The sequence below is a fragment of the Danio rerio genome, chromosome 5 (assembly GCF_049306965.1).
Source record: "Danio rerio strain Tuebingen ecotype United States chromosome 5, GRCz12tu, whole genome shotgun sequence".
In the NCBI taxonomy this organism is placed as follows: Eukaryota; Metazoa; Chordata; class Actinopteri; order Cypriniformes; family Danionidae; genus Danio; species Danio rerio.
Window position 1 is genome coordinate 70812121 of NC_133180.1, and position 27880 is coordinate 70840000.

Here is a 27880-nt window from a genome sequence, read left to right on the forward strand (position 1 = left end):
CAGCATTCTTCAAAGTATCTTCTTTTCCCTTTTAACAGAATAAAAAAACTCAAACTGGTTTGGAACAAATAAAAAATTTGTTGTTTATGACAGAGTGTATGGATGTTTCCCAGGTATGGGTTGCAGCTGGAAAGGCTTCCGCTGCTTGAAACATGTACATTTACATTTACATTTACATTTAGTCATTTAGCAGACGCTTTTATCCAAAGCGACTTACAAATGAGGACAAGGAAGCAATTTACACAACCAAGAGCAACAATGAATAAGTGCTATAAGCAAGTTTCAGGTCTGTAAAGTCTAAGAAGGGAAGTATTAGTAGTATTAGTTTTTTTTTTTTTTTTTGTACAGTTAGTGTGATATTCAAAGAGGCAATTACATGTGCTGGATAAGTTGGCAGTTCATTCTGTTGTGGCGACCCCGGATTAAATAAGTGACTAAGCCGAAAAGAAAGTGAATGAATGAATAATTTATGACAGAAATTTAATTTTTGGGTGAACTATCCCTTTAAAAACATTTTTAAAAAGAGTTTTATTATGATACCAAAAATATTTTCTTTGATTTACTAATTGAATAAATCATAAACATGAGTGAACCAGTGCTATAAGATGAAGTGTTAACAATTATGTTTTAAACAGAAGTGACTTCATATCCTCAATGGGACAGGGTGTATTTAATAACCATAACCCATTTTTTTCTTCATAATCTGGTGTAACTTGATTTGCTTTAGACAAAGGGGGGAACGTCTGTTTCTATACACTGACACTATTCAGTGTGGCTACAGTGACCTGTAATGTGAGAATTGGGTTTCACACAGAGACTCGCCAACCAGGAAGAAGCTTAAACAATGATGAGACCGAGAGAAAGCAGAAAGACAAAACCTATGAGAAATGTATTTATTTGGGGAGGATGTTGGCCTGATCACCTAGTTTTTAAAAATTGAATTAAATTAATTTTCTCTTTCTATTATGTTGGGATAAATTGCAGACCGTCTGTGTGTTTCCTCAGTAAGCTGGAGCTCCAGGAAGGCAACAACAACTGAGAGATGTGAATCCAACAGTTTATTGCTCTCTTCTAAAGAAGTCTGGGGTATTCCCAGCTTTTATACATCATACTCAGGGTTATATGGGTTATGAATATGTGCAAATATTCAGCTCAGTTAGGCAGAACAATTTTATCCAGTGCTCAAGAATGTCAAGGCGCAACGTCAAGGCGCCTAGTACAGGGACAACTTACAATAAGATAAAACACAGTTACAAAACAGAATATTTGGAGAGTGACTACATGGATATTTCTTTCAATCCCCTCTTCCAGGCTCTGTTTTTACAAGAGCCTGGATCATACCATATTCTCATAAACTCTATTTGTTAAATGGTTACCCTCATTTCCATTCATAGCTAAATGTTTATAACCCTTTACCTAAGGCATTAACCATCCTATACATTCTTTCCATAAAACATCTCAGAAGACATGGACCAAAAATACATACACATAAGAAAATAATAAGTACCGGTACTACCATTGAGACATATGGAGCCAATGATCCAAACAGGCTTTCTAAAAATCCCCATCCCCAATTAAAATTTCTTTCCTTCATCTCATCCTCATACACCTGTGATGATATCCTTTTCATCGCCTTTACAGCTTGTCCTACTCGTCCAAGATCCTCATCATCCGCGGGAACGTAAGTGCAGCATTGGCTCTCTCCGACCAGGGAGCAGACCCCGCCCCTTTCCGCTAAGAGCATGTCCAGAGCCAGTCTGTTTTGCATAGTCATTAGTCTCAGAGCTCTCATCTCCTCTCTTAGTCCAGAAATGGCATCCGTGGTACTGTTTATAAAAGAGGCCAGTCTATAATGCATGATCTCTTGCTGTTTTAAGGCATCTGCCACGCCAAAACTGGGAATCATAGCCTCCCAGAATCTAGTCCAGTGTGATCTCATACGGTGTTCGTCGGGTACGTTGTCCTGGGGAACTGACCTCCGTTCCCTTCCGGATTGTCTGGCAAGATGCATGACAGTGACCATGTGTTGTAATTGGATCACAGTACAAAGACCAGTCCAATTGGTGGGGTAAGTGTTGAAGATGGTTTCTCCCCCACAATACCAGTACCAGTCATCGGCCAGGACCGCATCCTGTCTCGGCCAAGTGGGGACACAAGTTACGTTGCTGCGTTGACAGTATGTGTTGTTCAGGTTGTAACATGCCGTGACAGCTGTCTCATTTGTGATATTAGCACATTTAAGTTTGTTCAGTTCACAGGTGCCTGGGATGTAACGTGGACAAACACTTAGTAGAGAACTATATTTTTTATTCTTTCGCCATGGTAAATATACCCCTGAAAATCGATCCCTTTCGCCAATTACTATATTACAATCTTTAGCTCTTAAGGTGGATACATTACCTCCATTTGTCTCATTAAAGCAAAAAGAAAAAGTGAACCCCTGGGGTTTTGTCAACAAAATATTCAAACCCTTAGTTCTAGGTGTAGGTATTACAACAGAATGATTCTTTCTGCTAGTTGATTTGCAAAGAGGCTCCCATGTTTTTTTGTTAGAAACACATGTGGGGCGCCACTCATAAATATCTCCCAAAGCATTTGTACAAAAAGCAAGTTTAGTATATGTAAAAGGCAAAGGTTTCAAGGATATAGTCACAGCAGAGGAGAACACTTCTTGGCAGACAACACATGACTCATTGGTTGTCTGTCGTGCAGTCCAGTTAGCATACTGCCAGAATAAGTTGTGTACTTCAGTGTGGGCCTGTGTCAGTCCCAGTAGGGTTATCAGTAGAAGTAGTCTGCAAAACAAAAACTATTAATATCATATCATAGACATTTACTTCAATGGTTTCACTCTGGTGCCATGGATCCACTGTGGAAAAAGATCAGTTAATACAGCAGTGCGTGTAACAGCCAGAACCTCAGCTGGCCCTTCGTATTTGGGGTCAGTTAAATCTTTCTGGGGTTTTATATCTTTTATTAGCACCTTGTCCCCTATCTGGAAAGGGTGTGCTGCCTCAAGTGGAATTTCAGGGTGTTTCTTTGTTACCCTTTCCCAATACTGATTAAGTTTCTGAATTAGGGCCGCTGAGAATTCTGATATGTGGTTAGAAAGCTCAATACCCACTCCCATAATTCCCCCTTGCCATGGGATAGGGAAAGGTCTTCCCATGACCACCTCATATGGTGATAAAGAATCCAAATTTGCTTGTGGTGTCATTCTCAAATCTGCTAGTACTATTGGTAAAATTTTTACCCAATCTTTATGACCGTGTTGTCTTAAGGCCTTCTTTATCTTTCCTTTCAAGGTTCTGTTAGTTCGCTCCACAAATCCAGATGATTGTGGATGATAGGGTATGTGGAAACGCCAATTTATATTTAATTCAGTTGCCAATTGTTGCGTTACCTTTGATGTAAAAGGTGTTCCTTTATCTGAATCGATACTTTGTGGGATCCCATATCTAGGTATAATTTCAGAGATCAGTTTCTGTGTTACCACCTTTGCATTTTCCCTTGAGCAGGGAAAAGCTTCTACCCATTTTGAAAATTTATCCACGCAAACCAGTAGATACTTAAACGGTCCCCTCTTGGGCATATGCGTGAAATCTACTTGCCATTCAGAAAAAGGTGTAATTGGTCTTGGTAAATGTTGGTGCTGTGCCACAGTCTTTGATACATTATATTGAGCGCATATAAGGCATTTGTCAAGTATGTTATTAATGGTGGTTTCTAGTTTTGGGACACAAAACAAAGATCGCATTGTTTCATGTACCCCTCTTCGTCCACGATGAGTGACACCATGAAATTCGTGGACGAGGAATGACAGTGCCACATGTGGGAGACATAGGCGACCTGTCTTGTCGTGCCATAGACCCATCTTTTCATCAAACGTGGAAGAAAAGTCGTCCCAGAAGGACTTATCCTCGTCAGTGGCTGATGCTTGTAACATAGCCAAATCAATGTCAGGGAGCATCCCCGAAGCCGAGGTTGTAGACAACAAGGAAACGTGCATAGAGTCCTCAGGCAAAGGCTGTTGTGCTGCTAATAGCATGTCGGTCAGCCAGAGCGTTTCCTTTGGCTTCATCAGTGTGTTCCTTCGAATGGCCCTGAGTTTTAACAATGGCCAGTTGCGAGGGAAGATGGCAAGTCATTATTAAATCAGTTATGAGGGTATGGCTGCGCACCCCCCATTTGTTGGAGGGCGACATTCAAAGTTTGATCGAACAGACCATCGCCAGTCATCGTTCGAAGCCTTTGCTTGAGCTGTTCTGGAGTCATTTGAGATTGATCAGATAATTGAAATTAAAGTATCTTCTGAACATCTGGAGTACAGTTACTAATAAAAGTGGAAAAAAACTAAGTGGTAAAGTGGTTGTGGTTGCCTTTCAGGGAGATCAAATCCTCCCAGATGTATCCAAGCATTGGAAAAACGCTGGAGGAAGGCAGAAACTGTCTCTTTCTTTTCCTGCTTACAGCTGGTCACGTGTGACAAATCTCTATGAGCACAACGAGTGTCCACAAGGTAAGCAGTAAGCTGTCGCTTCAGGATATCTATAGCACCCTGTTCATCCCGCCAGTAAAAGTACGGTACATCTTTTGTGTATTCTTGTTCCTCATAATCCCCTTCTTTAATTTTTACTCTACGTATCATTTGCTGGGGTTGTAGTTTAACCTCATCATTTTTAGAGCACAAGCAAGGAACAGCATCAATGAGGGCTGTCTCATCATATTGAGACCCCATTTTGTTCATCAAATAAATTTATAATCAGCTCCTGTAAGCTGTGCATTTCTAGAGACACGTATCATAGTTTCTACAAATTCTACTGGCCTGCTCATATCAGGAAGCAGTGAAATGACATCCTTGAGCAGTGTTGCGGAGGGAGGGGTTACTTCGGCATGTCCCCCTTTCTTTGAGACCCATAGGAAAGCCTGATTATCCCCTTGGTCTGGTTTCTCTGTGCGAAGCCCCTCTAATTCTTGTACAGGATACAGAGGCATCCTCTGATGTGCCTTTCCTTGCCCCTCATCAGGAATGGGGGAGGAGAGGGTAGGAGTAGGAACAGTAACTGTAACTGAGGGAACAGTAACAACAGGGGCTGGAGGCACTTTGGGTGTCCCCTTTCTTTTTACCTCAATCTTTGATGCTGAGCCTTTAAGAGGGTTCGGAATTAATGTCTTTACCTCTTTTTGTAGGTTAATATTTTGTTTATCATTCCACACACTCATCATCTTCATCCAGATTTCATAACCCTTTTTCATATAATCATGGTCCCATTCGGGATCTCCTTCACTTTCATAAATTAATTTGTAAGCCCGTTTTAGCACATGGGGGTCAAATGACCCATCTCTAGGGTAGGGACGCATCGCTTGTGCCTCAGTCCACCCTGCTAGATTATCTAACCATGGATTAGTGTAATATCCCCACCCACATCGATACATCCAATCTTTAGGGCCTTCCCCTATCTCAGGCTTGGGGTATGAACCACCCATGTTAGTAAATACTTACTAGAAAACACACAGAATGATCGTTTCACTTTTGTATAGCGCGCTCTTCTTGGCTTTTCAGGGAAAATCCCAGCCAAGGATTACTCAGTTCAGTAATGAAGCTTATCAGGCAGTCAAACCAAATTCATGTCTTGCCAGCTTCCTGAACACTCAGTTCAGTGATGAAACTAATCAGGTAGTCAAAACCAAATTCATGTCTTACCTGATCAGCTTCATCACGTCGGGGGTCACCAAGTTGTTGGGATAAATTGCAGACCGTCTGTGTGTTTCCTCAGTAAGCTGGAGCTCCAGGAAGGCAACAACAACTGAGAGATGTGAATCCAACAGTTTATTGCTCTCTTCTAAAGAAGTCTGGGGTATTCCCAGCTTTTATACATCATACTCAGGGTTATATGGGTTATGAATATGTGCAAATATTCAGCTCAGTTAGGCAGAACAATTTTATCCAGTGCTCAAGAATGTCAAGGCGCAACGTCAAGGCGCCTAGTACAGGGACAACTTACAATAAGATAAAACACAGTTACAAAACAGAATATTTGGAGAGTGACTACATGGATATTTCTTTCATATTATAAGGAAAATATTTTACAATGCTTGCAATTTTGCAAAAAGTTCTTGTACTATGATACTTAACAACTCCATGACATTATTTACAGTTAAAACCAGAAGTTTACATACACTCTAAAACAAAAAAAAAAAAAAGAACATAGCCATTTTCTAAAAAATGTCTGATGGCAAATCATACTAAACATTTACTATTTTAGGTCCGTTAGGATTACCTAAATGATTTACATTTGCTAAATGCCAGAATAATGAGAGACTTTTTGGGGGGAGAATTTTTTATAAATTTCTAGACAGTCAAAAGTTGACATACATTTCCTTGGTATTTTTTAGCTTTGCTTCTAAACTGTTTAACTTTGGTTAAGTTTGAATGAATTTTGGCCCATTCCTCCTGACAGAATTGGTGTAACTGAGTCAGATTCGTAGGCTGTCTTACTCGCTCAAACTTTTTCAACTCCACCCACAAATTTTCTATAGGATTGAGATCAGGGCTTTGTGATGGCCACTCCAAAACATTCACTTAGTTGTTCTTAAAGCACATTTTAACTAATTTGACAGTATGCTTAGGGTCATGGTCTGTTTGGAAGACCCATTTGTGGCCAAGTTTTAATTTTCTATCTGATGTCTTGAGATGTTGCTTCAGTATTTCTATATAATGTTCTTTCTTCATGATGCCATCCATACTGTGAACTGGACCAGTCCCTCCTGCAGCAAAACAGCCCCACAACATGATGCTGCCGCCGCCATACTTCACAGTTGGGATGGTGTTCCTAGGCTTGTAAGCTTTCCCCCTTGTCCTCCAAATGTAACACTGGTCATTATGGCCAAACAGTTCAATCTTAGTTCCATCAGACCACAGGACATGTCTACAAAAATTATTCTTTTCCCCAGTGTAATTTAGCTAATTGTAATCTGGCTTTTTTGTTGATTCTGGCTTGTTGGTTTCCCCATGTTGTCACACAAGTAAGCAGTGTGTTTGAGGTTTTCCTTAAATACTATTCTACAGTTGTGCCTCCAATTAACTCAAATGTTGTCAATTAGCCAATCAGAAACTTCCAAAACCTTGACACCATCATCTGAGCTTTTTCACAGGCAGAATAATATTATTGTGTGTAAACTTGACTTTCAAGAAAAGTTATAACAATTTCTCAAAAAATCTCTCTCTCATTATTCTGCTATTAAGCTTAACAGAAACAAATTTGATAGTCCTATCTTACCTAAAAGAGAAAAAGTTGTCATATTAACATCTGACTTTTTTTTTTAAATGGTTATGTGCCTTTTTATAGTGTATGTAAACTTCTGGTTTTAACTGTATATGGCTCAAAGGCAAAAAGTAATTTTCAAGCATCAAAACAATAAGACATTTTATAAAATTGTTTATTAGAACATGATCAATAGAACGACTATCATACATTTTTACCATCATTCACAGAAGACAACCACTAAAATGTCAGTCAGTGTAACAATATTTGGTAACACTTCCTTGTTCCACATGTTCCACATACTTACGAGTAATTAATTGTGCATAATGACAAGTAACTAACCTTAAACTCCACACCCATTCTAACCCTAACCATATAATAAGTACATGTAATTACTCAGTGGTTACACTTTAACAAGCACAGCCTAAAATAAAGGGTAACCCAATGTTTTACACCAGAAAATCTTGTCTAGTGAATTTTAAAACAAGAATCATCTGATGGCACATTAAAAGACTCTATTTAAAAATATAGTGAAGCCCAAAAATATTCATTTGCCTGTTAACAAAACCCCTTTTGCAAATGCAATTTGATCAAAATGGGATATCTTGTTTTTGATGCATATACTAGTATTATGAAAGTGATGCATCAAATAGTGATGCCACGTTATTTTGATATATTACATGACTAAATAGACTACACCAGGGATGTCCAAACTTAGATTTTACCTCCAACTTGCCTCAATACGCCTGTAAGGATGTTTCTAGAAATCCTAGTAAGAGCTTGAATAACTAGCCCAGGTGTGTCTGATTAGAGTTGGAATTAAAGTTTGCAGGACACCGGCTCTCCAGGACTAAGTTTGGGCACCCCTAGACAGAAATATATTAGTCAAGCCAATCTAAGACAGTGCCATCATGTGGGCACAACTGAAAACACACTCTGTTCTGTAATAAAAAAGAGAGAAAATGTACTAACATATGATGGTAAATATAAGAAGAGTTTAGATGCAAAAACCTTCAAATGCCCTCTGAAATGTTCTCCTAAGATGAGATTTTTTCTCAACCTCGTATGTTTATGTTCAGGTCACTTGTAAGGCTATGAAAAGAACTTGTCAGTGTCTGTCAATATAATTGTAAAATTACTTAGCTAGCACGCAAGAGTAGCTTAAAAATGCTAATTTTAGAATAAATAAATAAATAAATAAAAAATAAAAGTGTAAGCTTTGAGAATTGATCAACTGGTCCGCAGCGCAGAAACTAAATTACACTTGAATGACCGGGAAAGACAGGCCATTTAAAATCAGTGGCCATTGTGACTTTTGTAAAGCTTAAGTGTGTCCAAATCAATACAAGACATTAAGGTTATTTCAAGGAATGGTGGCGTTAATTGACAGAGCATGGAATCGATGCATCACACATTACACAGTGCCTTTATGGTCACCGCTGAACTGTTCAGTGGATGAATAGAGTAATAGTCATTATTTGACTGGACATCTGCTAAATTGTGGTTGCCATTAAACAGACATACACCGATTTTTGCTCGAATTATTACATACCAATGGATAAAGGAGCTTGATGGCTGGATTATTTTTACAGTTTTTCTAGTTTGCTTTGACCTGGTTAAAGAAACTAGGTTCCTCTTCATTTTCATTATCACTATCCCAGCAGAGCAGAGGACCGGTCTTGCAAATGTGTAAACCCTTTCTCATTGGGTTGACACATTTTCCCTACCATTTTTCCAAACAGTTAACACAGATGTCATTCAAGCAGTCCAAGCTCCATTGTTTTAGTTTTGGTAACCAAACAGAATCCATCTGTTCCTAACTATTAAAAACTACCAACATCAGTATGAAATCACTGAAGCACCGGTTTGACACTCCTTCACACAAATCTTCAATTAGCCATCATTCTGCAAACCTTATAAAAACGATGGAAGGTCTGTGTTGTTCTGTGCCAGCATTGATGGAGGAGGTCAATATGGCTATGTCCTATACTGTAGTATATTAGTTTACATGTGTTTTCTCTAATATTTACAGTATTTTATCACTTTTGTCTGTTATTTTTATATACAGTATTTCAGTTTTCAGCCACAGTTTGAAAAATGTCATGAATTCAATATATATTCAATCAAAGCACATCTTATTCTTGATCCAATTCTTTGCAAAAAGGCGAATTTGACAGCCCAAATAGAGACAACAAATGCCATTGGCTATAAGCTACAATGGCAAGCAATGGTGGTGCATTTTGAGTTCTGTATTTTGTATTTTGTTGTCCATTGTGTAATGATTAATTGAAAGAGCTCATATACTTGTTTGCAAGTTGTGTAGTTTGAAGGTAAAACTAGCTTTTGTTGCATATGTTAAATGTTTTGACACAATATGTGCCTTTTGCAAGCAAAATGTGTCATTTTGACCTTGAGTGCCGCTGTTTAGGCCTGTGTGTTAACTGTTTTGAAAATGTGGAGTTTCAGTTGACAACTGCATCCAAGCAATCGAGAAAAACTGTAATCAATAGATAACTTGAAAGATAACTCACATGTATTGTGAAAGTTCAAAAACGCAGGACTATGCTACTGTGCTACTATGATGTGCACAAATGACTAGCTGTTTTGAGAAATGGATTAACTGTTGTGCAAATGTAAATAGTGTTGTGAGAAATGCACCAAAGCCACTGAGGAAAACTGTAAATCTAAAAGCAAAAGTTTAAAAGAACAGCATTTACTTGAGTTATAACATTATAAATCTCTTTTTTGCCTCTTTTAATGCTAAGTAATCATTTATTTGAAAGATATTATTGAACTGTATACTGTATGCATACAATCAAAACACTCCCCCTATCAATAATAATTATACATAATAATGTATAGGATCAGATGCTGAAATCATGGACAGACTCAGATCTACCTGAGAGCATGAAGTACTGCTTAAATCGGACAGAAAGGGCATTGCAGAGGTCTGATATCTGTCCCGTTCGGGAATGCTGTCATGAAGGGGGATCCTCTTCTGTCTGGCTCTGCAGTTCTGGAACCAAACCTGCAGGGAATTCAACACTATAAATAAATCCTTCGGTTTTTAGCTGACATGCTAACAAGAAAAAGCACCTGAATGACTCTTCGGCTCAGTCCGGTTGTGTCTGCCAGCCTCTGCAGAGTCGCAGCATCAGGGTTCTTGTCTCGGATGAAGTGCGTCTGCATAATCTGTGCAAATCAAACACAGATTGTATGGGAGTGGTGAACATCCGTGTGATTTTGCCTTCATTCATTTGTTAGGCTTGCAAAGTCATACAGAAAAAGTGTACTTATTTCTTCTTTTATTTGCATGCTTGTCAACCTTCTCAATGTTTCAGATCATCGAACTAGTTTAAATATTAGTCAAAGATAGCAAGTAGGGATGTAACAATATTGAAAATACCGTCATACCGCAATAGTAATTTTTTTCAATATTACCGTAGGCGCATGACTCAATAAAACTATATTTCTGAGAAAAGTTTGCATAGGCGAATGAACAGGAGGTAGCGGGAACTACAATTCCCATCAGCCTAGGCGGGGCCATCATCCTTTGCGGTCTGTTGTCACTACAGATCCAGTAATGCGGAAATTGAGTGTGTTAGAGGGGAAGAAAAAGAGCTGGAAATGATCGAACCTAGAGCGGGTTTTAAATCGGATGTTTGGAAGCATTTCGGTTTCTTTCTAAAAAGATACGAGAAAGGAGAAAAGGTGACAGACAAAGAAAAAAACAGTATGCAGGCACTGCCAGACTGTGGTGAAATATGAGTCGGGGAATACGACTAAAAACAGTCATGGGGACTGCAGAACACAACACACTTGTTAGATTGATGCAGACATTGACTTGTACCGTAAAGAGACCTCTATCTCACTCATGGCTTGTCCTCTCAAGTCGTGAAAAGACAATGCACAACGTTACCCACTGCTGTCAACCTTGGCTAAATCATATCTCTCTGTCCCAGAAACCTCAGTCCCAAATGAGAGGGGTTTTTTTCTGTTGCAGGTGACATTGTCAGAGATCCCAGCTTTTACCAGATTATAATTATATGATCATTTTCCTTAAAAAACCCATCTCTATCCAAGTGAGTGAGTGATTAAATGTTGAATGTGATGAGTTTTCAACAATACTAAATTGAAACTTTTTTTTTTTTTATATGGTTTAATAATTTTTTATTAATAAAATTGAAAAATTCAAGTTCCTGTTTCGAAACTTACAGATAGATGGCTAATTTGTAAGTCATTGATATGTTCAGTGCTAAGGTAAATAAACACTTTTGGCACTTTTTTCGAGTCTTTTCATTAGTTTTGTTTTTCTTGTAAATTATTCAATAAATACCGTACCGTGCCTTTCATACCGAGGTATTATCGTACCGTGAAATTCTGATACCGTTACATCCCTAATAGCAAGTGAACACATCATACAGTTTTTAACTAAAGGTTTTTTTTTTTTTTTATTAAGAGAAAACAAAATCCAAACTTACAGTACAAAGCCCTGTGTGAAAAAGTGTTGGCCTCTCGACTAATATTTAAACTTGTTTGATAATCTGAAACATTAAAGTGTTGAAACATGCAAAAAAAGAAGTTTGTAAGGAGGCTAACACTTTTTTTTTCACACCACTGTAGCTGTCTAACAGTATTTTAATGTCCTTTAACCACATGTGGAGAAAAGGCGGCACACTGTAAAACTGAATTAATTCAATCAAACGAGCTAATTTCACAGACAATCTAAACAGTTGATTTTATTTAATAGAAACAGGTTACGTGAACAAAAGAAAAATGTATTACAGTGAACTAAAACTGAGCTTTCCTAGTATAAAAATGGGGAAATAAGTGTTAAAATTGAGTTTATTTTGTGTGTTTTTGCAAAATATTAACGTAGAGAAACATAATTTAGTCCTTAATATTGTAATATGTTGGTATTTTCAGAGATTTATGTTATATTGAAATTTGTAGGGTTACTACAGTTGTCTGAAAATATTGTACAGTATACTTCACTCTACACTCACCGGCCACTTTATTAGGTACTAGTACTGGGTTGGACCCCCTTTTTCTTTCAGAACTGCCTTAATCCTTCGTGGCATAGATTTAACAAGGTACTGGAAATATTCCTCAGAGATTTTGGTCCATATTGACATGATAGCATCACACAGTTGCTGCTGATTTGTCGGCTGCACATCCATGATGTGAATCACCCGTTAAACCACATCCCAAAGGTGCTCTATTGGATTGAGCTCTGGTGACTGTGGAGGCCATATGAGTACAGTGAACTCATTGTCATGTTTAAGAAACCAGTTTGAGATGATTTGCGCTTTGTGACATGGCGTGTTATCTTGCTGGAATAGCCATCATAAGATGGTACACTGTGGTCATAAAGGAATAGACATGGTCAGCAACAATACTCAGGTAGGCTGTGGCGTTGACACGATACCAAAGTGTGCGATGAAAATATCCCCCACACCATTACACCACCACCACCACCAGCCTGAAGCGTTGATACAAGGCAGAATGGATCCATGCTTATATGTTCTTGATGCCAAATTCTGACCCCACAAATTCTAAAATGTCACAGCAGAAATCGAGACTCATCAAACCAGGCAACAATCTTCTATAGTCCAATTTTGGTGAGCCTGTGTGAATTGTAGCCTCAGTTTCCTGTTCTTAGTTGACAGGAGTGGCACCCAGTGTGGTTTTCTGCTGCTGTAGCCCATCCGCCTCAAGGTCCGACATGTTGTGTGTTCAGAGATGATCGTCTGCATACCTCGGTTGTAACGAGTGGTTATTTGAGTTACTGTTGCCTTTCTATCAGCTGGAACCAGTCTGGCCATTCTCCTCTGACCTCTGGCATCAACAAGGTATTTACGCCCACAGAACTGCCACTCACTGGATATTTTCAGACCCTTTTTTCAGACCATTCTCTGTAAACCCTAGAAATGGTTATGCGTGAAAATCCCAGTAGATCAGCAGTTTCTGAAATATTCAGACCAGCCCGTCTGGCACCAAAAACCATGCCACATTCAGTCACTTAAATCACCTTTCTTCCCCATTCTGCTGCTCAATTTAAACTGCAGTAGATCGTCTTGAGCATGTTTACATGCCTAAATGCAGTTGCTGACATGTGATTGGCTGATTAGAAATTTGCGTTAACAAGCAGTTGGACAGGTGTACCAAATAAAGTGGTCGGTGAGTGTATATCTATACATACTACATTTATTCAAGTGTAAAAAAAAAGTCTCGACAGATATTCCTAACACTCTAAGGATTTTATTTTTTACACCAAAATGTTATTTACTGACTATTTACCCACCCTCAAATGGTTTCACATATACTTTTAGAAACTGAAAACTATTGACACCCATAATAGGAAAAACAAATACTATGGAAGTCAATAGTACCGGCATCCAAAAGTTTTAAATAACTTTTTTTGTTCAACAGAAAAAAAAACTCAAACAGGTTTGTGGCAAGAGTAAATGATCATGGCATTTTCCATTTTGGGTGAGCTATAATTTTAATCATTAACATATGAGTTTATGTGGTGCTACACAACACTGGCACAAGTAGGTTGGAAATAAGGGTATCATATTACAATAAGGTTGCATTAGTTCATGTTAGTTATGCTTTTACCAACGTGAACAAACACTGAACAATACATTGATTACAGCATTTGTTCATGCTAGTTAATGGAAACAAAGTTGTTAGTTCATGTTAACTCAAGTGCATTACCTAATAATAACAAGCATGAATTTGGTTAATGTTAATAATGCATTAGTAAATGTTGAACTATAATTAATAAATGCTATGCAAGTATTGTTCTTTAATTGTTCACGTTAGTAAATGTATTAACTAATAAAATTCTATTGTAAAGTGTGATCAATATAGGAGCTATAAATGAGAGACAACTACACTGAAATTTTTTTTTAAAGATGATTCCTTGGATTTACTCTTGTTTTTTTTTACGTTAAGTGGTTGTAAACAATCTATTTGTGTTGAATTTAAACAAACAAATTAAGTTGAACATTATTGAATTTAATTTGTTTGTTTAAATTCAACACAAATAAATTGTTTGCAACAGTTCTGCATGCAACACTTTTTTCAGTGAAGCATTACACATGCTGTTGAACAAAACAAACATAATTTATACTAACATAAAAACTAGACTGTAGCAAAAAGATTCCACAAATGATGAGAGTAATCTGAACCCATCAGGTTTGAGAGTGTATGTAAATCGTACCTGTATCTGCTCTGAGGTGAATGAAGTACGAGGTCTTTTAGACGCCTTTGGGAGATACTGAATGGGTAGAGCTCCATCCAAATGTATTAGATTTCCTGTAATGATACAAATGACCTCATTTAAACATGGAGCTTTCTAGTTAGCATGTAAACTATTGTCTTGGTGTACTATTCAGCTTGAAACATGCATGAAATAGTCAAAAAGCTGACTGTTACACATATTATAATTATGACAGAAATAAACGTACCGTTGTCTGACAGTTGCTGCAGGTTTAGCAGTGTAATGTCGTAGTGAACGCGACAGAGAACCTGGTTCTCCATCAAGCCGAACTCTTCGCCTGTAGAAAGCTGTCTTTTGCAGAAGAAGCAAGCAAAGCAGGCGAGGTGGTAGATGTCATTTCCAGCCCTCCGAATCCAGTCATTTGCACTGACTTGATGGCCACATCGAGCACATTTTATGCCAAAAGTACTGAAAAGAAAGTAAAGTATTGAAGACGTATGCTCATTTTGGTTTAACTCTACAAATTTGGTTTCAAATCACTTTTATTGTCACATTATCAGCAGCACATGTACTATGATGAATGAAAAGCTTAGGTGCTGGCTCCAGACAGTGCAAAATACAACAACATACTTCAAAAAGCAAAACAAAACAATAATTAGCAATGTTGACAGTAATATATAAGAGACAATAAATACATGAAGACAATAATTGCGTTAGGAAAAACACATTTATTGTCTTAACATATTTTTTTTTTGTCTCGTATATATTACCAACGAGCATAAAATGACCATGAGGCGACACTCTAGTGCAATTTGGCGAACAGCCACTAGATGGCACGACGGCCAATTTGGAATGAAAACTCCAATAGAACAACAGCATATTATAAGTCTGTAAAATAAACTATTAAAAGTGTTAATGATTGTCATAGTAAGTGTTGTATCGTCGTCTTTCAGGTTGTTTCTCAGCTTTAATGCGCTTTTTTAAATAAATAAATAAATAAATAAATAAACAAAGCAGCTGCTTGACATTTTAACAGCAATAGGATCAACGGACGGCCGACCGCTTTCACTCCAAAATGGCGGAATCCAGCACGTCTTAGGCTATCTAAAATATAAGCTTTACACATGCCTTTAGTTGTACATCAGTATACGAAATACATAATTTTAAATAGTTTTATGTCATTATAACACTCAGATCTCAGATCACTCAGATCTTTAGGATCATATAAACTAGAAACTTTGAGAGTTCAGTCAAAGCAGGGTGAATTAGCTTTCAGCTACTACAATCCCCGCTGCTGGAATCAGCTTCCAGAAACGATTAGATGTGCTGCAACATTAGGCACATTGAAATCAAGACTGAAAACACATCTGTTTAGCTGTGCCTTTACTGAATGAGCACTGTGCTACGCCCCACAGATAGCACTATTGTGTCTTTCTTTTCTTTTTCATTCTTTTATAATCTGTTTTAACACATTTTCATCTGTTTTTAATCATTTTTATTATTTGTTTTTTATTTTCTTATACTTGTGTTTTTTTTTAATTCTTGTTTATGTAAAGCACTTTGATTTGCCACTGAAATGTGGTATATAAATAAACTTGCCTTGCTTTGCCTTGATGAAAGATTTAGAAATTCGTTTAGTAAACAGACCTACTGTAAGGAAACACCTGCTTGGCATAAATGCTTGAAAATGATTTAATAATTTTAATATTTAATAGACACTTAAAAGTAATCAAAAAGTAATCTGATGTATTCAGTTACTTTACTTTTACAAAGTAATTGAAAAGGTACCTATTTCATTTTAAATTGTGTAATTTGTAACCTGTAATCTATTAAATTTCCAAAGTAACCTCCCTAACACTGCAGACAGACAGAAAGATAGACAGACAGACAAACAGATAGATAGATAGACAGACAGACAGACAGACAGACAGACAAACAGATAGATAGATAGACAGACAGACAGACAGACAGACAGATAATTATATTATTGAAACATGCACTCCCAGTTTCTCTCATAATTAAAAAATGCAAACTATTGATGACACTTTCTTAAACTTAAAGATAAACATTTTTGTCTTTTTTCTAAGCATAAAATACCCCACGTGTTTACATGTTTTCAGTCATGTTTTATATGTTTTAGACAGCATAATATAATGTTTATTTACACTCAAAAGTGTTAATAAAACAATATTTAATATAATAGCCCTGCATTTCAGTCATAACAATAAAAAATACAAATTCAAATGTTAAATACTTTACCTGTTATAATCAGTTCTGCAGAAAATCTCTTTATTTCGGATGAAGCAGCTGTTCTGGTGACCCAAAGACACTGCGCACACAGAGCACTGCAAACACCTCAGATGCCAAGTTAATCCATTCACCTGCGAGGAGAAATTACCTTTAATATATACACACATATATAAACTCACAAAATTTTGATATTTCTTCTTCGTATTTTATTCGTCATAATTTTGAGGTATAAATGAGCACCTTAAGCACATATCTGTCAAATATCTCTGTCGAGCAGCCAGTGCAGATGAAGACAGGCAATATCGTTGAACACCCTGATGTCAAAACAGGTCTTTTCTCCCTCAAACTCCGATAATAAAGGTTCGTCGACGAATTTAACATATTTGTAGAATAGCGTTAAAATATTTTTAAGAAATTATTTTATTTTATTTAACTATTAGTCACATAGTGAAAACAATTCTCACCATTTTTGAGCGCGACGCCACTTGAAGCGGATTTTTAAACTCTCACCAAACCAACACTCAGACGGTTTTGCTACACCTGTATATAAAGCCATCTCCATTTATAACAGAATTATCGATTAGGCTTTTAACCTCTAAGCCCTTCAGAATTATTATCATCTGACATGTAATAAGAGAACAGAGAAAAGTCCATATAATTGGGATGACTTCAAATGGTCAGGGCTGGAAGTGTACACTTTAGCTGTCAGTCAAATACAATAAATGCAAAAAAGTAGCCAACATAGAAGATTAATTGAAGGCAGATTCTGTGTTTAGCTTGTGGCAGAAAAATAGCGAAAGCTTATGTTATATTATCTAAAATTTAAGTGTTTTTTTATTGTTTTATTTTTAATCTACACTGAGAGTTGCGGGTTAGACTTTGGGTTGACTGTAAAATATTGTGTTTAAAGAATCCAACATTGGACTCAGTAATACTCAAATATATGAAATATTTGACTGCAGATCATTCAAATGAACACAAAGTAGGCTGTTAAATTCCATTTTTGTTACTGCCAACCTCAGTAGCATACCGTAACATGAATAGTGACTTACCTCAACTTTAGATGATCTGAGAAATCATAATAATTTGAAGAATACATTGCTTAAACCTCAAAAGAGCAAAGTGGAAAAGTGCAATCTGATACCATTGATATGGACAGGGGAAAAGATCTCAGGTTATCCTTTGTGGCATTTTACAAGCCATGGAGGTAACCCTGATACTTTAGAGAAAGACAGATAGGTGGGTACATTGAGGGCTTTAGTAGGAGAAATCCAAAATTGAAAAATTTGGTTACAGGTTTCTAGAATTCTTCAAACAAATCTCCTTTTGCATTCAGCAGAACCAAAGGCACAAGTTGGTTTGGAACAAGGCAATGAAGGCTTTTTTGCACAGACATTGAGCAAATGGAATATATATGTTAACATGTCAAATGGTAAGCAGACTCCCAAGGAAAATCTTCAAATCAAAAAGTAATAAAAAGCTATAAAATGAATTGAAATGTATTTGAAATATACATGGGGGGAAATATACATAAATTCATCTTTATTTCTATAGGGCTTTTACAATGTAGATTGTGTCAATGCAGCTCAATAGAAGTTCTAGTAAATTGAAACAGTGTCAGTCCAGTTTTCAGAGTTGATAGTTTAGTTTAGTTCAGTGTGGTTTAATTTTCACTGCTGAAAGTCCAAACACTGAAAAGCAAATCCATCGATGCGCAGCTCCATAAGTCCCAAACCAAGCAAGCTAGTCGCGACAGTGGCGAGGAACTAAACTTCACCATTTCATGAAAGTAAAGTAAAAAAAAAAAAAACTTGAGAGAAACCAGCCTCAGTAGGGCACAACCATTTCTCCTCTTTTTAGGATGCTTTTAAACAGAGCGTCTTCATTTGTTGAACATGTGTTTTTATTTATAACATTTACCCAGCAGGGAACATTCTGAACTTTGGCTAACATTCTAGCAGGATTCCTTTAATGTGTTTGTTATGAAACATGTAATTAAACTGACAAAATAAATGATCTGTTAGCACACAAATCTATGCAAGTTATTCCATGGAAATCATTGTTTGCTTTAGTAATCTTTTTTTAAGCATTATACACTGATTGTTGGTGCCTTACTTCACATACAGCAATACAAAGTATTGATGACACAATCACAATAAATAAAAAAAGCCTCAATTGTGCTTTTTTTCAATTATTTTGGTTAAAATTTATGTTTTAAAACAATCTGAAAAAATCCAAAATAATATACAGTTTGCAAAAATATTATATTGAATGTTCCCTCATAGGGTGGCACGGTGGCGCAGAGGGTGTCACCTCACAGCAAGAAGGTCGCTGGTTCAAGCCCCAGCTAGGTAAACTGGCATTTCTGTGGAGTTTGCATGTTCTCCCCGTGTTTGCATGGGTTTTCTCAGGGTGCTCTGGTTTCTCCCACAAGTCCAAAGACATGCGCTATAGGGAAATTGGGCGAGCTAATTAGTCCATGTATGTATGTCCTGGTCCTCCAGTTTGAGGGTTGAGCATTGGGCTAACGACCCACCTCGTAAAAATTACATGCTGTGAAACACCAATATTGTGCAGCTAAATATCAACTTCGATATAAATGGCCTTGGGATTGAGTTAAGTATGTTCCCTCATAACTAAAGTATCACTAATACAATATAATTAATAATACTTAATAATATATATTCATTCATTAATTTTCCTTCGGCTTAGTCTCTATTTCAGAGGTCGCCACAGTGGAATGGACCACCAATTTTTGCGGCATATGTTTTACGCAGCGGATGCCCTTTCAGCCGCAACCCAGTACTGGGAAACACCCATACGCATTTATTCACACACACAATCATACACTATGGCCAATTTAGTTTATTCAATTCACCTATTGCACTTGTCTTTGGACTGTGGGGGAAACCGGAGCACCCCAAGGAAACTCACTTAGCCAAGGGGAGAACATGCAAACTCCACACAGAAATGCCAACTGGTCCAGCCTGTACTCAAACCAGCGACCTTCTTGCTGTGAGGCAACAGTACTAACCACCTGTTCCGAAACAGGGATTAAAATTGTTACATTGTTGCTCTTTGCTCTTGAGAAGGGTGCGCAATGTATTTAAGGACCGGGAGGGAGAGGGGCGACTCCCGAAACTTCCGGGAGACTAGGGATGTCTGGAATGACCTCCCGCCCTACTCATAACTTTCTCTTCATATAGCCGTATGCATATGACATATCCATAAAACACTGTGATATAATCGGGCTCGGATCGTATCGATTTCTCATTACAATCGATCCACTCATTGGAGCGATTGATTTAGCGCGGATCCAATTGCGATTGCTGGATTCACATATGCCAAACGAACCACGCCAACTGGGCAAACGAGACAGGTTCCGAAACAAAAGTCTAGGTGTGAAAGCCCCCCTAGATATTGCTTAATAATGATAGCAGGTTTGGCATGCTGTCTCGGGAGAGAACCCTGAGCTCGGAGATAATTAAGCCCAGGGCTCCTGCCTGGTTGATGAGCATGTAAAGGGAGTACAAGATCAGGTAGTTCTTGAGAGCTCCCCCTGGTTAAGGAAGAAAGGGGGGATCGGGGGTTTCTTCGGAAAACGAAGAAAAGGGATTTATTTTTAGCCGGGCTAGTGAGTTTAGATTAATCTAATTGGCTAACTAATGATTGTAGATGAGATACTAGCTGCGGTTAATCATATCACATGCTCCTCTCGAAATTAAGCTGCGTTCACACTAGAGTTTGTGTGTGCGAAATTCTGTCATGCGGCGCTGAGATTGAAAGATTATTAGGCATTAAAAATGCAAGCGATTGCTCTATATTTTAAATTTCTGTCCAGAGATGTCATGTTTTGATCCTCGGTTGGTCTCACGCAGTCAAGTGATGCGATTTCTCAGGTCAGAGTTCACCAAGCTTGAACTTTGCACCGCAGCAACCTGCGAAACTTGACGCATGACCATGCATTTCCGGTCTGACGTATTGGCGTGCGTATAAATGGAAGTCTATGAGAGGAAAAGCCCAGTGTGACCGCAGCTTCAGCTTGTGAAACGTCACATAATTAACATAAATGTGCACAATAAGTTTTTGTTAAAGAAAGTTTTATGAAATTATTGTTTTATATCTAAAACAGTTTATTTTAAATAGTTTAACTGGATGTTTACCACAAAATCTGTAGATTTATAAAGACCAAGACACTGCTTCTGAGTCACTTTGTATGCCATGGGTACTTGGTTGTTTTCTAAATCGTGATTTTAGGCCTTTTTAGGAGACTTTGTGCTTTCAGTATACAACTAAATGTCAGAGAGGTGTATACACACAGTTTCCTGTTGATCAAACCACCGTCATTTATTCCAAAAACACATTTAACTGTGTACTAACTCTAAAATCATTAACTATGACTAGGATTTAGCATCAGTCCGGGCTGTGGTGCTGCATAAATCAAATAATGTCCAAGTTGACAGAATCAACGACAGATTTGTTGCTATTTCAGACGAGCCGCATTTTACATGAGATGTTGAAAGAGTATTGTGATTAGGGTTGTAAAGAAGGTTGTGTTCTTTGCTAATTAAGGATTGGACAATAGGATGATTTATGAGAAACTTACCCGGGGCAGAAGAGTGTAAGAATAGGGTGGGGGAGCGGTCAGAGGTTGTAAAACGTATAATAAAATTTAGGGAGGATTTTATTGGATCTGCTGGAAGCCATTTAGTGGTAAATTCTTTCAGTAGTTTGTTTTGTTTAGTCAGTACACAAGCTGCTCTGCGTGTCAAGATAATCAAGACAAACACCTTTTGTCCAGATTGGTTCTTTTATGCGTATAAGTTGAGATCAGCTATGCTTCCATTGTTTAAATCGATGCTTAAATATTAAGGTTTATTTTCTCTTTCATAATTATAGTGGCAGATTTGTGTCATTCTTGTTTCCCAGAAGTTCAGCCTTCAGCCAATGTGAAAAATCATTCTGATAGATGTGAAAATAAAATCTGTCTAAAATCTGTCTAAAAACTGTCTGTTGGCAAAGTATATTAGTAAAATAGTTTGCTTTTCTATAGATTAATGATTGTGCATGACTATTACCAAAGATAGTTGCTCGCAGCAATTTTTGAATGTTAAATGAAGAACAGGAGAAAATAAAAACAAATCTGTGTGACCATTTTTCCCAGCAAGCATTTTTTTTTTTGTGTTTAATAGATGTCTAATAGATGTCTAAACATAGTCGTCTTTGCTAAAACAAGGCTAAATTTGGGCTGTCTGTGAAAATCTATATGAAAAGGTCAAAACTAGTCATCAAATGAACAGAAATGAATGACACATGTAAAGCCTGTCTAATCTGTCTATTTGATGATTAGTCTAGTTTTGGGCTAGTCTTAAATTACTATTAGAATTTTACTGACAGCCCAAATTTAGCCTTGTTTTAGCCAAGCTGCCTACATTTAGATGTCTATTAGATGTCTATTAAATACAAAATTGTTTGCTGGGTTGATACTTGCCATTTAAACAAACGTATCTGGAAAAGTGCTGTGATTTATAATTGATTTAATGTGATGTTACAGAAATGCATAATTTCTCAGATCATGTAGTTTACTGAAAATATCAAATGATTATTTAATACAATTTAATGTTGCTTTCTCCTGCAACCGTATTGTTGTTATTAATCGGTTTACAATAACTCCAATAGCCTATTACACAGCCAGAACTGTTTAGTTAAGTTATTTCTGGTAGTGTTCAGAAATTCCAAAGTCCACAAACAAACACATTTATTAGTCTGCATATCTAAACTATGTTTTTGAAGACTTTGTGGAACCTAAAGATATTTATTTGTTTATTAATTAGTATTGCAATATGATAGAAGAAGATATAGGAAGCTCAGTGGTCTCTTTTTAAATGAATATTTTCTATTTATTGCTTTACTATAATATATTTGTGCATATACATTAGAATGTCATTAAAGTGTTTATTAGATTGTCAATAAAGACAAAAATTGAACTAATCTAACAAAAATGAAAGAATAAAAAATCATATAGTCCAATAATTAATGCACTCGAATTGATATGTTGGGGAAAAAACGTTAAATACAATTTTAACAAACAGGAAAATCCAAGATAAACATAAAAATATACAATTTAGTTAGAATTTTGTAGTCTGCATATATATTTACACAAGTCACTGTATAACAATGGCTTGTTTTGTTTTGACTATCGGAAAAATATGTAAGGGGCTAAATAATTTTGTCCTTAAAATGATGTTTAAAAAATTAAAAACTGCTTTCATTCTAGCCGAAATAAAACAAATAAGACTTTCTCCAGAAGAAAAAAATATTATCAGACATACTGTGAGAATTCCCTTACTGTTAAACATCATTTGGGAAATATTTAAAAAAGAAAAAAAATTCAAAGGGGGACTAATAATTCTGACTTCAACTGTATATATATAGACGGTAGGTGAATAAACTCTTACTGTAATGGATATAAAATTAAATGTACCAAAATTATTGCCCATATATATTTATGTCTAGTATTACCATATTATAAACGCCCAAAAATGTCAAAAAAGCAACATCTAATGGAGATGAGCAAACTAATACTCTTGTAACTTAATGAGTTAATATGTTTCATTTAGGATGTTCGTACAGCAGACCTTTTGACGTTTATTATATCACTCAGCAAACGCTTTCTAGACCAAACGCACTTACAAATGTTTACAATCTTGGTGCCATGTGGCTTTACGATCTTCACGAATGCTTGTTCATAAGATTATTGTTTTAAAGCATAAGAATTGCAGATGTTTTTGAAGTCCGAATACGTTGCGTCTTAGTAAAAGTGAGGTCTGTAGCAGACTCGAACACACGGTGGCGCCCTGAAGGTTTACTTTTCTTTCTACTATCTTTTCAGTAACTTCAGAAACAAGTGTGACCCTCATGTCTTTTTGTGTGTGCTTTGTTTTTAATCGTGAAGTTGTCCTGAAGCGGAAGGCTGGTGTTTCTTGTTTGCTTTCGCTATAAAAGTTCCACTCGACTGCTTTTTTCCCCCTTCATCAATCTGCGAGAATCCTCCGCGAGCTGACTTTGGCTTGAGTCTCACATGGGATGATAAACAAAATGGATTTATTTATTTGCAGCTTTTTCTTTCGTGAACACCACTTTTGAAGACGTTGTTGTTTTTTAATTATATATAACAGGCCTGTATATATTTTAATCATAATTATTTTTGTGTTCAAAACTACAATGAGAGGTGAGCAATGAAAGTTTGTCTTAAATCGGTTTAATATACTAGCATTACAATGCCAACTGTGACAAACCCTATCAGATAATTTTCTTTACAGAGTGTAACTTTTTGCTGAAGTGGACGGTGATTTTGCTGCTGAGTGTGTCCTTTTGTGCTGGTGAAGAAAGCCCGACTTCATCAAACACTGGTAAGTAACGTTAACGTTATATAAAGAAAAGGTTATAAGACTTATTAAATGCTCATTACTTAGAGAACAGTGTATCAGTCACTATTGTGGTATTTTCAGTTGTGCACTTCCAGAATTACAATATATTTTAATGTGATTTTCTGAGTATTTCTTTTCAGTTGTTTCTAACTAAAATTATCACCTAATAACTGCATCCTTTTAGCTCAAAGATGTATTCACATATATGTATAAAATCTCTAGGTATTTACACTGTAAACAAATTCTTGCTGCCTTAAATTTTTTTGTTGAATTAAATGAACTTTCTCAACTTACATCAATCAAACGCTCTAAAGATATTAAGCTTGGTATAGCTTTAAAAACGTAGTTAAAACCCGATTAACTTATTAAACAACATTACATTATGTATCTTGACTTTTTGTTATACATTGTGTACAGTGTGTCTAGTAATAAACATTTTCAAGCTGCGTATCAATGAGATTTCCAGCATGACTCTGCACTCACTTTCGTCCTCATAAAGGTATGCCTGTGAGGCAGCGAACAAGTCTGATCTTGGTTAGAAAGTTGTGTATGGTATCTTCCTGTCTGTCACTCTGTTTACATAGTTTAGATTATTAGACTAAACTAGGATTTTTGTGTTTGGTTAATAGATTAAGAAACTTTGTCAGACACTGGTTGTGTTTCTCTGCTCACTAATTAAAACCAACAAAGACCAGACAGAAGGAGATTCTGCTTATCTGCTGCACGGTTTGTGCAAAGCTACCACATTTCATTCAAAATTTCCTCTATTTTTGGATTGTTGCCGCCAAAATGTCAAGAGCTGTAGACGGTCACGCACTCCCCTAACAACCACAAGCTGAGATATGAAGCATGTTGTATTTATGATATGAAGCTTGTTGTATTTAAGTCTTATCAGGGAAAACCTGCTGTCTCATTCTTATTTCAAATAAACAACTTAAAATAAAGTAAAATAAAAATGGGTTACAATTTATTTTAAGTCGCATTAACTGCTATGTACATTCATTTGAATGAATCATTTAGTATAATGCACATGCACGTTCTGCTTATATTTTAGATTTATTAGCATGTAATACATCTGTAATTAATTTATGGAATTATATTTAAAATGAAATCTACCCAAACCACCAAAGCTGTCCCTAACCCTACCCACATCCCATCTTAATAGCCGCTTAAGTCATTTTCAATACAATATGAACACAATAAGTGCATTGTGCTTATTAATTTTGATGTAAGTACATACTGCAGTAGTTAATGTCTCTTAAATTAAAGTGTAACCAAAAAATGTAATCAAAAGCGCAAGTTAAACAACCTGCTGTGCAGTGCATGTAGATAACTTGGCTTATTTACAATGTTTAAATAGACATTGTTTTTTTTGTCGGCTTAGTCCCTTTATCAATCCGGGGTCGCCACAGCAGAATTAACCCCCAACTTATCCAGCAAGATTTTACGCAGCGGATGCCCTTCCAGCTGCAACCCATCTCTGGGAAACATCCTCACACATATTCACACACACACTCATACGCTACGGACAATTTAGCCTACCCAATTCACCTGTACCACATGTCTTTGGACTGTGGGGGAAACCAGAGCACCCGGAGGAAACCCACACAAAGGCAGGGAGAACATGCAAACTCCACACAGAAACGCCAACTGAGCCGAGGTTCGAACCAACAACCTTCTTGCTGTGAGGCGACAGCACTACCTACTGCGCCACTGCCCTGCCCTACGGCTATTTAGGTTATGGTTATTTAGGCTAATAATATACAAAAGACAAGGGAATGGTATAATCAGGGTGTTAAAATATAAAAATAAGCGCTCACCTTTTAGAGATAACCTACAAACTTCACTGAGCAATAGTCACACACAATAAGCAAATCCCAGCCAGGCCCGTCACATTTTTGGGCCCCCTTTATTGCATGTGTTGTGAGAAGCATCACAGCACGTGTTTGCACATTTTCTTAATGTGCTTGCGTTGTGAGGATTTGCAACACATTTCCTGTCAAACCGTGGAAGATTTTTTCTTAACCCCTTAGACCCGAATTATGTTACAAGTTTCTTAAGGCTCCTATAAATGTAAATTGCTTCCTTGTCCTCATTTGTAAGACGCTTTGGATAAAACCGTCTGCTAAATGACTTAATGTAAATGAGACCAAATTATGATAATCAAAATTCAACACCTTTTATATTTTTTGTCCAATTCAGTGGACATCAGGTCAGAGCAGTTGTACTTCCTGAACATTATAACAACATAAAATACAAAAAAAAAATACATAATAATCTTAAGATAATCTTGAAAATTATTTTCAAAATCACAAACATTAACATTGTAACATTTATACTTAAAATTTTGAGGTTTTTGTTGTATAGATTGCGCCTTGTTTATAATAAACTTTATCTTCATCTTCCTCATAACTCCACATAATGTCCACATCTGCGATATTTCCATCTGCTATATGCTCAAGAACATTAAGATCTGTATATTCTGCATATGAAATTGTTTCAGCAATGAGTTAGTACATCTATATAGTTTTTATTGCAAAAAAGTTCAATCAGTATTACTGGAAATGTAATTTCAGTAACAGATCTTGAACCCACCGTACATCCTAATGGACAGACATATTTGGAAAAATCCTCATCTAAAGCTTGCAATGTTGCATAAGATCTGAAACTTTAATTATTAAGTGCAATCCCTCTTTTTTTAACATAAAATCTATTAAATATTGGCAAACGTTAATAAATCTGAATAAAAACATTGTAAATCTGTTCACGTCTGTGTCTGAAGTAAATTGATGCCATGCTGCTTTTCAGTGTAGTGGATTCTTTTCAAATGACAACATGCCGAGCCTTTCCGCAGTTTGATTGGATGACAATCGTCCACTCTTACGGACTGCAGGCTTTAAATCAGATGAAATGCTCAGGAACCAGAAAAAATAGGGGCTGACGTGACGTCTATTGTAATAGGCACAGGGTCTGAATGGGTTAATTTGCTGGTGTTTTTAGTAATTGCATGTGTTTTCTTAAATTGCAGTGCATTAAGCACTCTCGGCCACTGTACAGTAGCATAGCCTAGCATGTATTTTTTGTAGTTAAGTCCAAAGCACTTGGATTTTGATTTAAAATTGAATCTAAATGATTCAATTAATGTATTGTTTATAAAAACAATGTTTTACCATTGAGTTAATGCATTTTTTCCCCTTGGGCAGAATAAATATTTAGATTCATATTAAAATTTCATTTTCAACCAAGTCAAAACTATATTTTGAGTTCAATTATAAATTTACCTGTAACAAATTACAGTATATTTTAGGTTGGTCTAAAGCTAAATCAATCTTTTTGATCTAAGGTTAAAAAAAGATAGTTTCCTGATTTGTGCTTAAGTAAAAGATATACACTCACCGGCCACTTTATTAGGTACACCTGGATTTTCATGCACAACCATCTCTAGGTTTTACAGAGAATGGTCCAAAAAAGAAAACGGAATGAGAATGGCCAGAGTGGTTCCAGCTGATATTAAGGCAACAGTAACTCAAATAACCACTTGTTACAACCGAGGTATGCAGAAGAGCATCTCTGAACACACAAAACATCCAACCTTGAGGCTAATGGGCTACAGCAGCAGAAGACCACACCCGGTGCCACTCCTGTCAACTAAGAACAGGAATCTTTGGATGATAGAAGATTGGAAAAGCGTTGTCTGGTCTGATGAG

The 27880-nt window shown here is 36.7% G+C and overlaps 2 protein-coding genes and 1 long non-coding RNA gene across 5 annotated transcripts in view; 1 reads left to right on the forward strand and 2 right to left on the reverse strand.

Moving 5' to 3' along the window:
- Positions 1–1043: 1043 nt before the first annotated feature.
- On the reverse strand, positions 1044–5846 carry LOC141385668 (uncharacterized). The gene is made up of 2 exons (XR_012406493.1): positions 5705–5846; positions 1044–2795 (listed from the first exon to the last, which is right to left on the reverse strand). It is a non-coding gene; the product is annotated as an uncharacterized lncRNA (long non-coding RNA).
- Positions 5847–10033: 4187 nt separating this feature from the next.
- On the reverse strand, positions 10034–17481 carry lhx6b (LIM homeobox 6b). Its single transcript, XM_073951633.1, has 7 exons — positions 17208–17481; positions 16984–17089; positions 16753–16874; positions 14741–14961; positions 14494–14588; positions 10362–10457; positions 10034–10293 (listed from the first exon to the last, which is right to left on the reverse strand). The coding sequence occupies exons 1-7, from the start codon at positions 17303–17305 to the stop codon at positions 10108–10110; spliced, it is 924 nt and encodes a 307-aa protein (XP_073807734.1). The 5' UTR covers positions 17306–17481; the 3' UTR covers positions 10034–10107.
- Positions 17029–27880, forward strand: part of ptgs1 (prostaglandin-endoperoxide synthase 1) — a 46222-nt gene continuing 35370 nt past the window's right edge. The window contains exons 1-2 of one of the 3 annotated variants that reach the window (XM_073949746.1): positions 17029–17103; positions 24066–24155. In XM_073949746.1, coding sequence (XP_073805847.1) covers positions 17061–17103; positions 24066–24155 — 133 coding nt within the window. In that variant the 5' untranslated portion in view covers positions 17029–17060. 3 annotated transcript variants of the gene reach the window in all.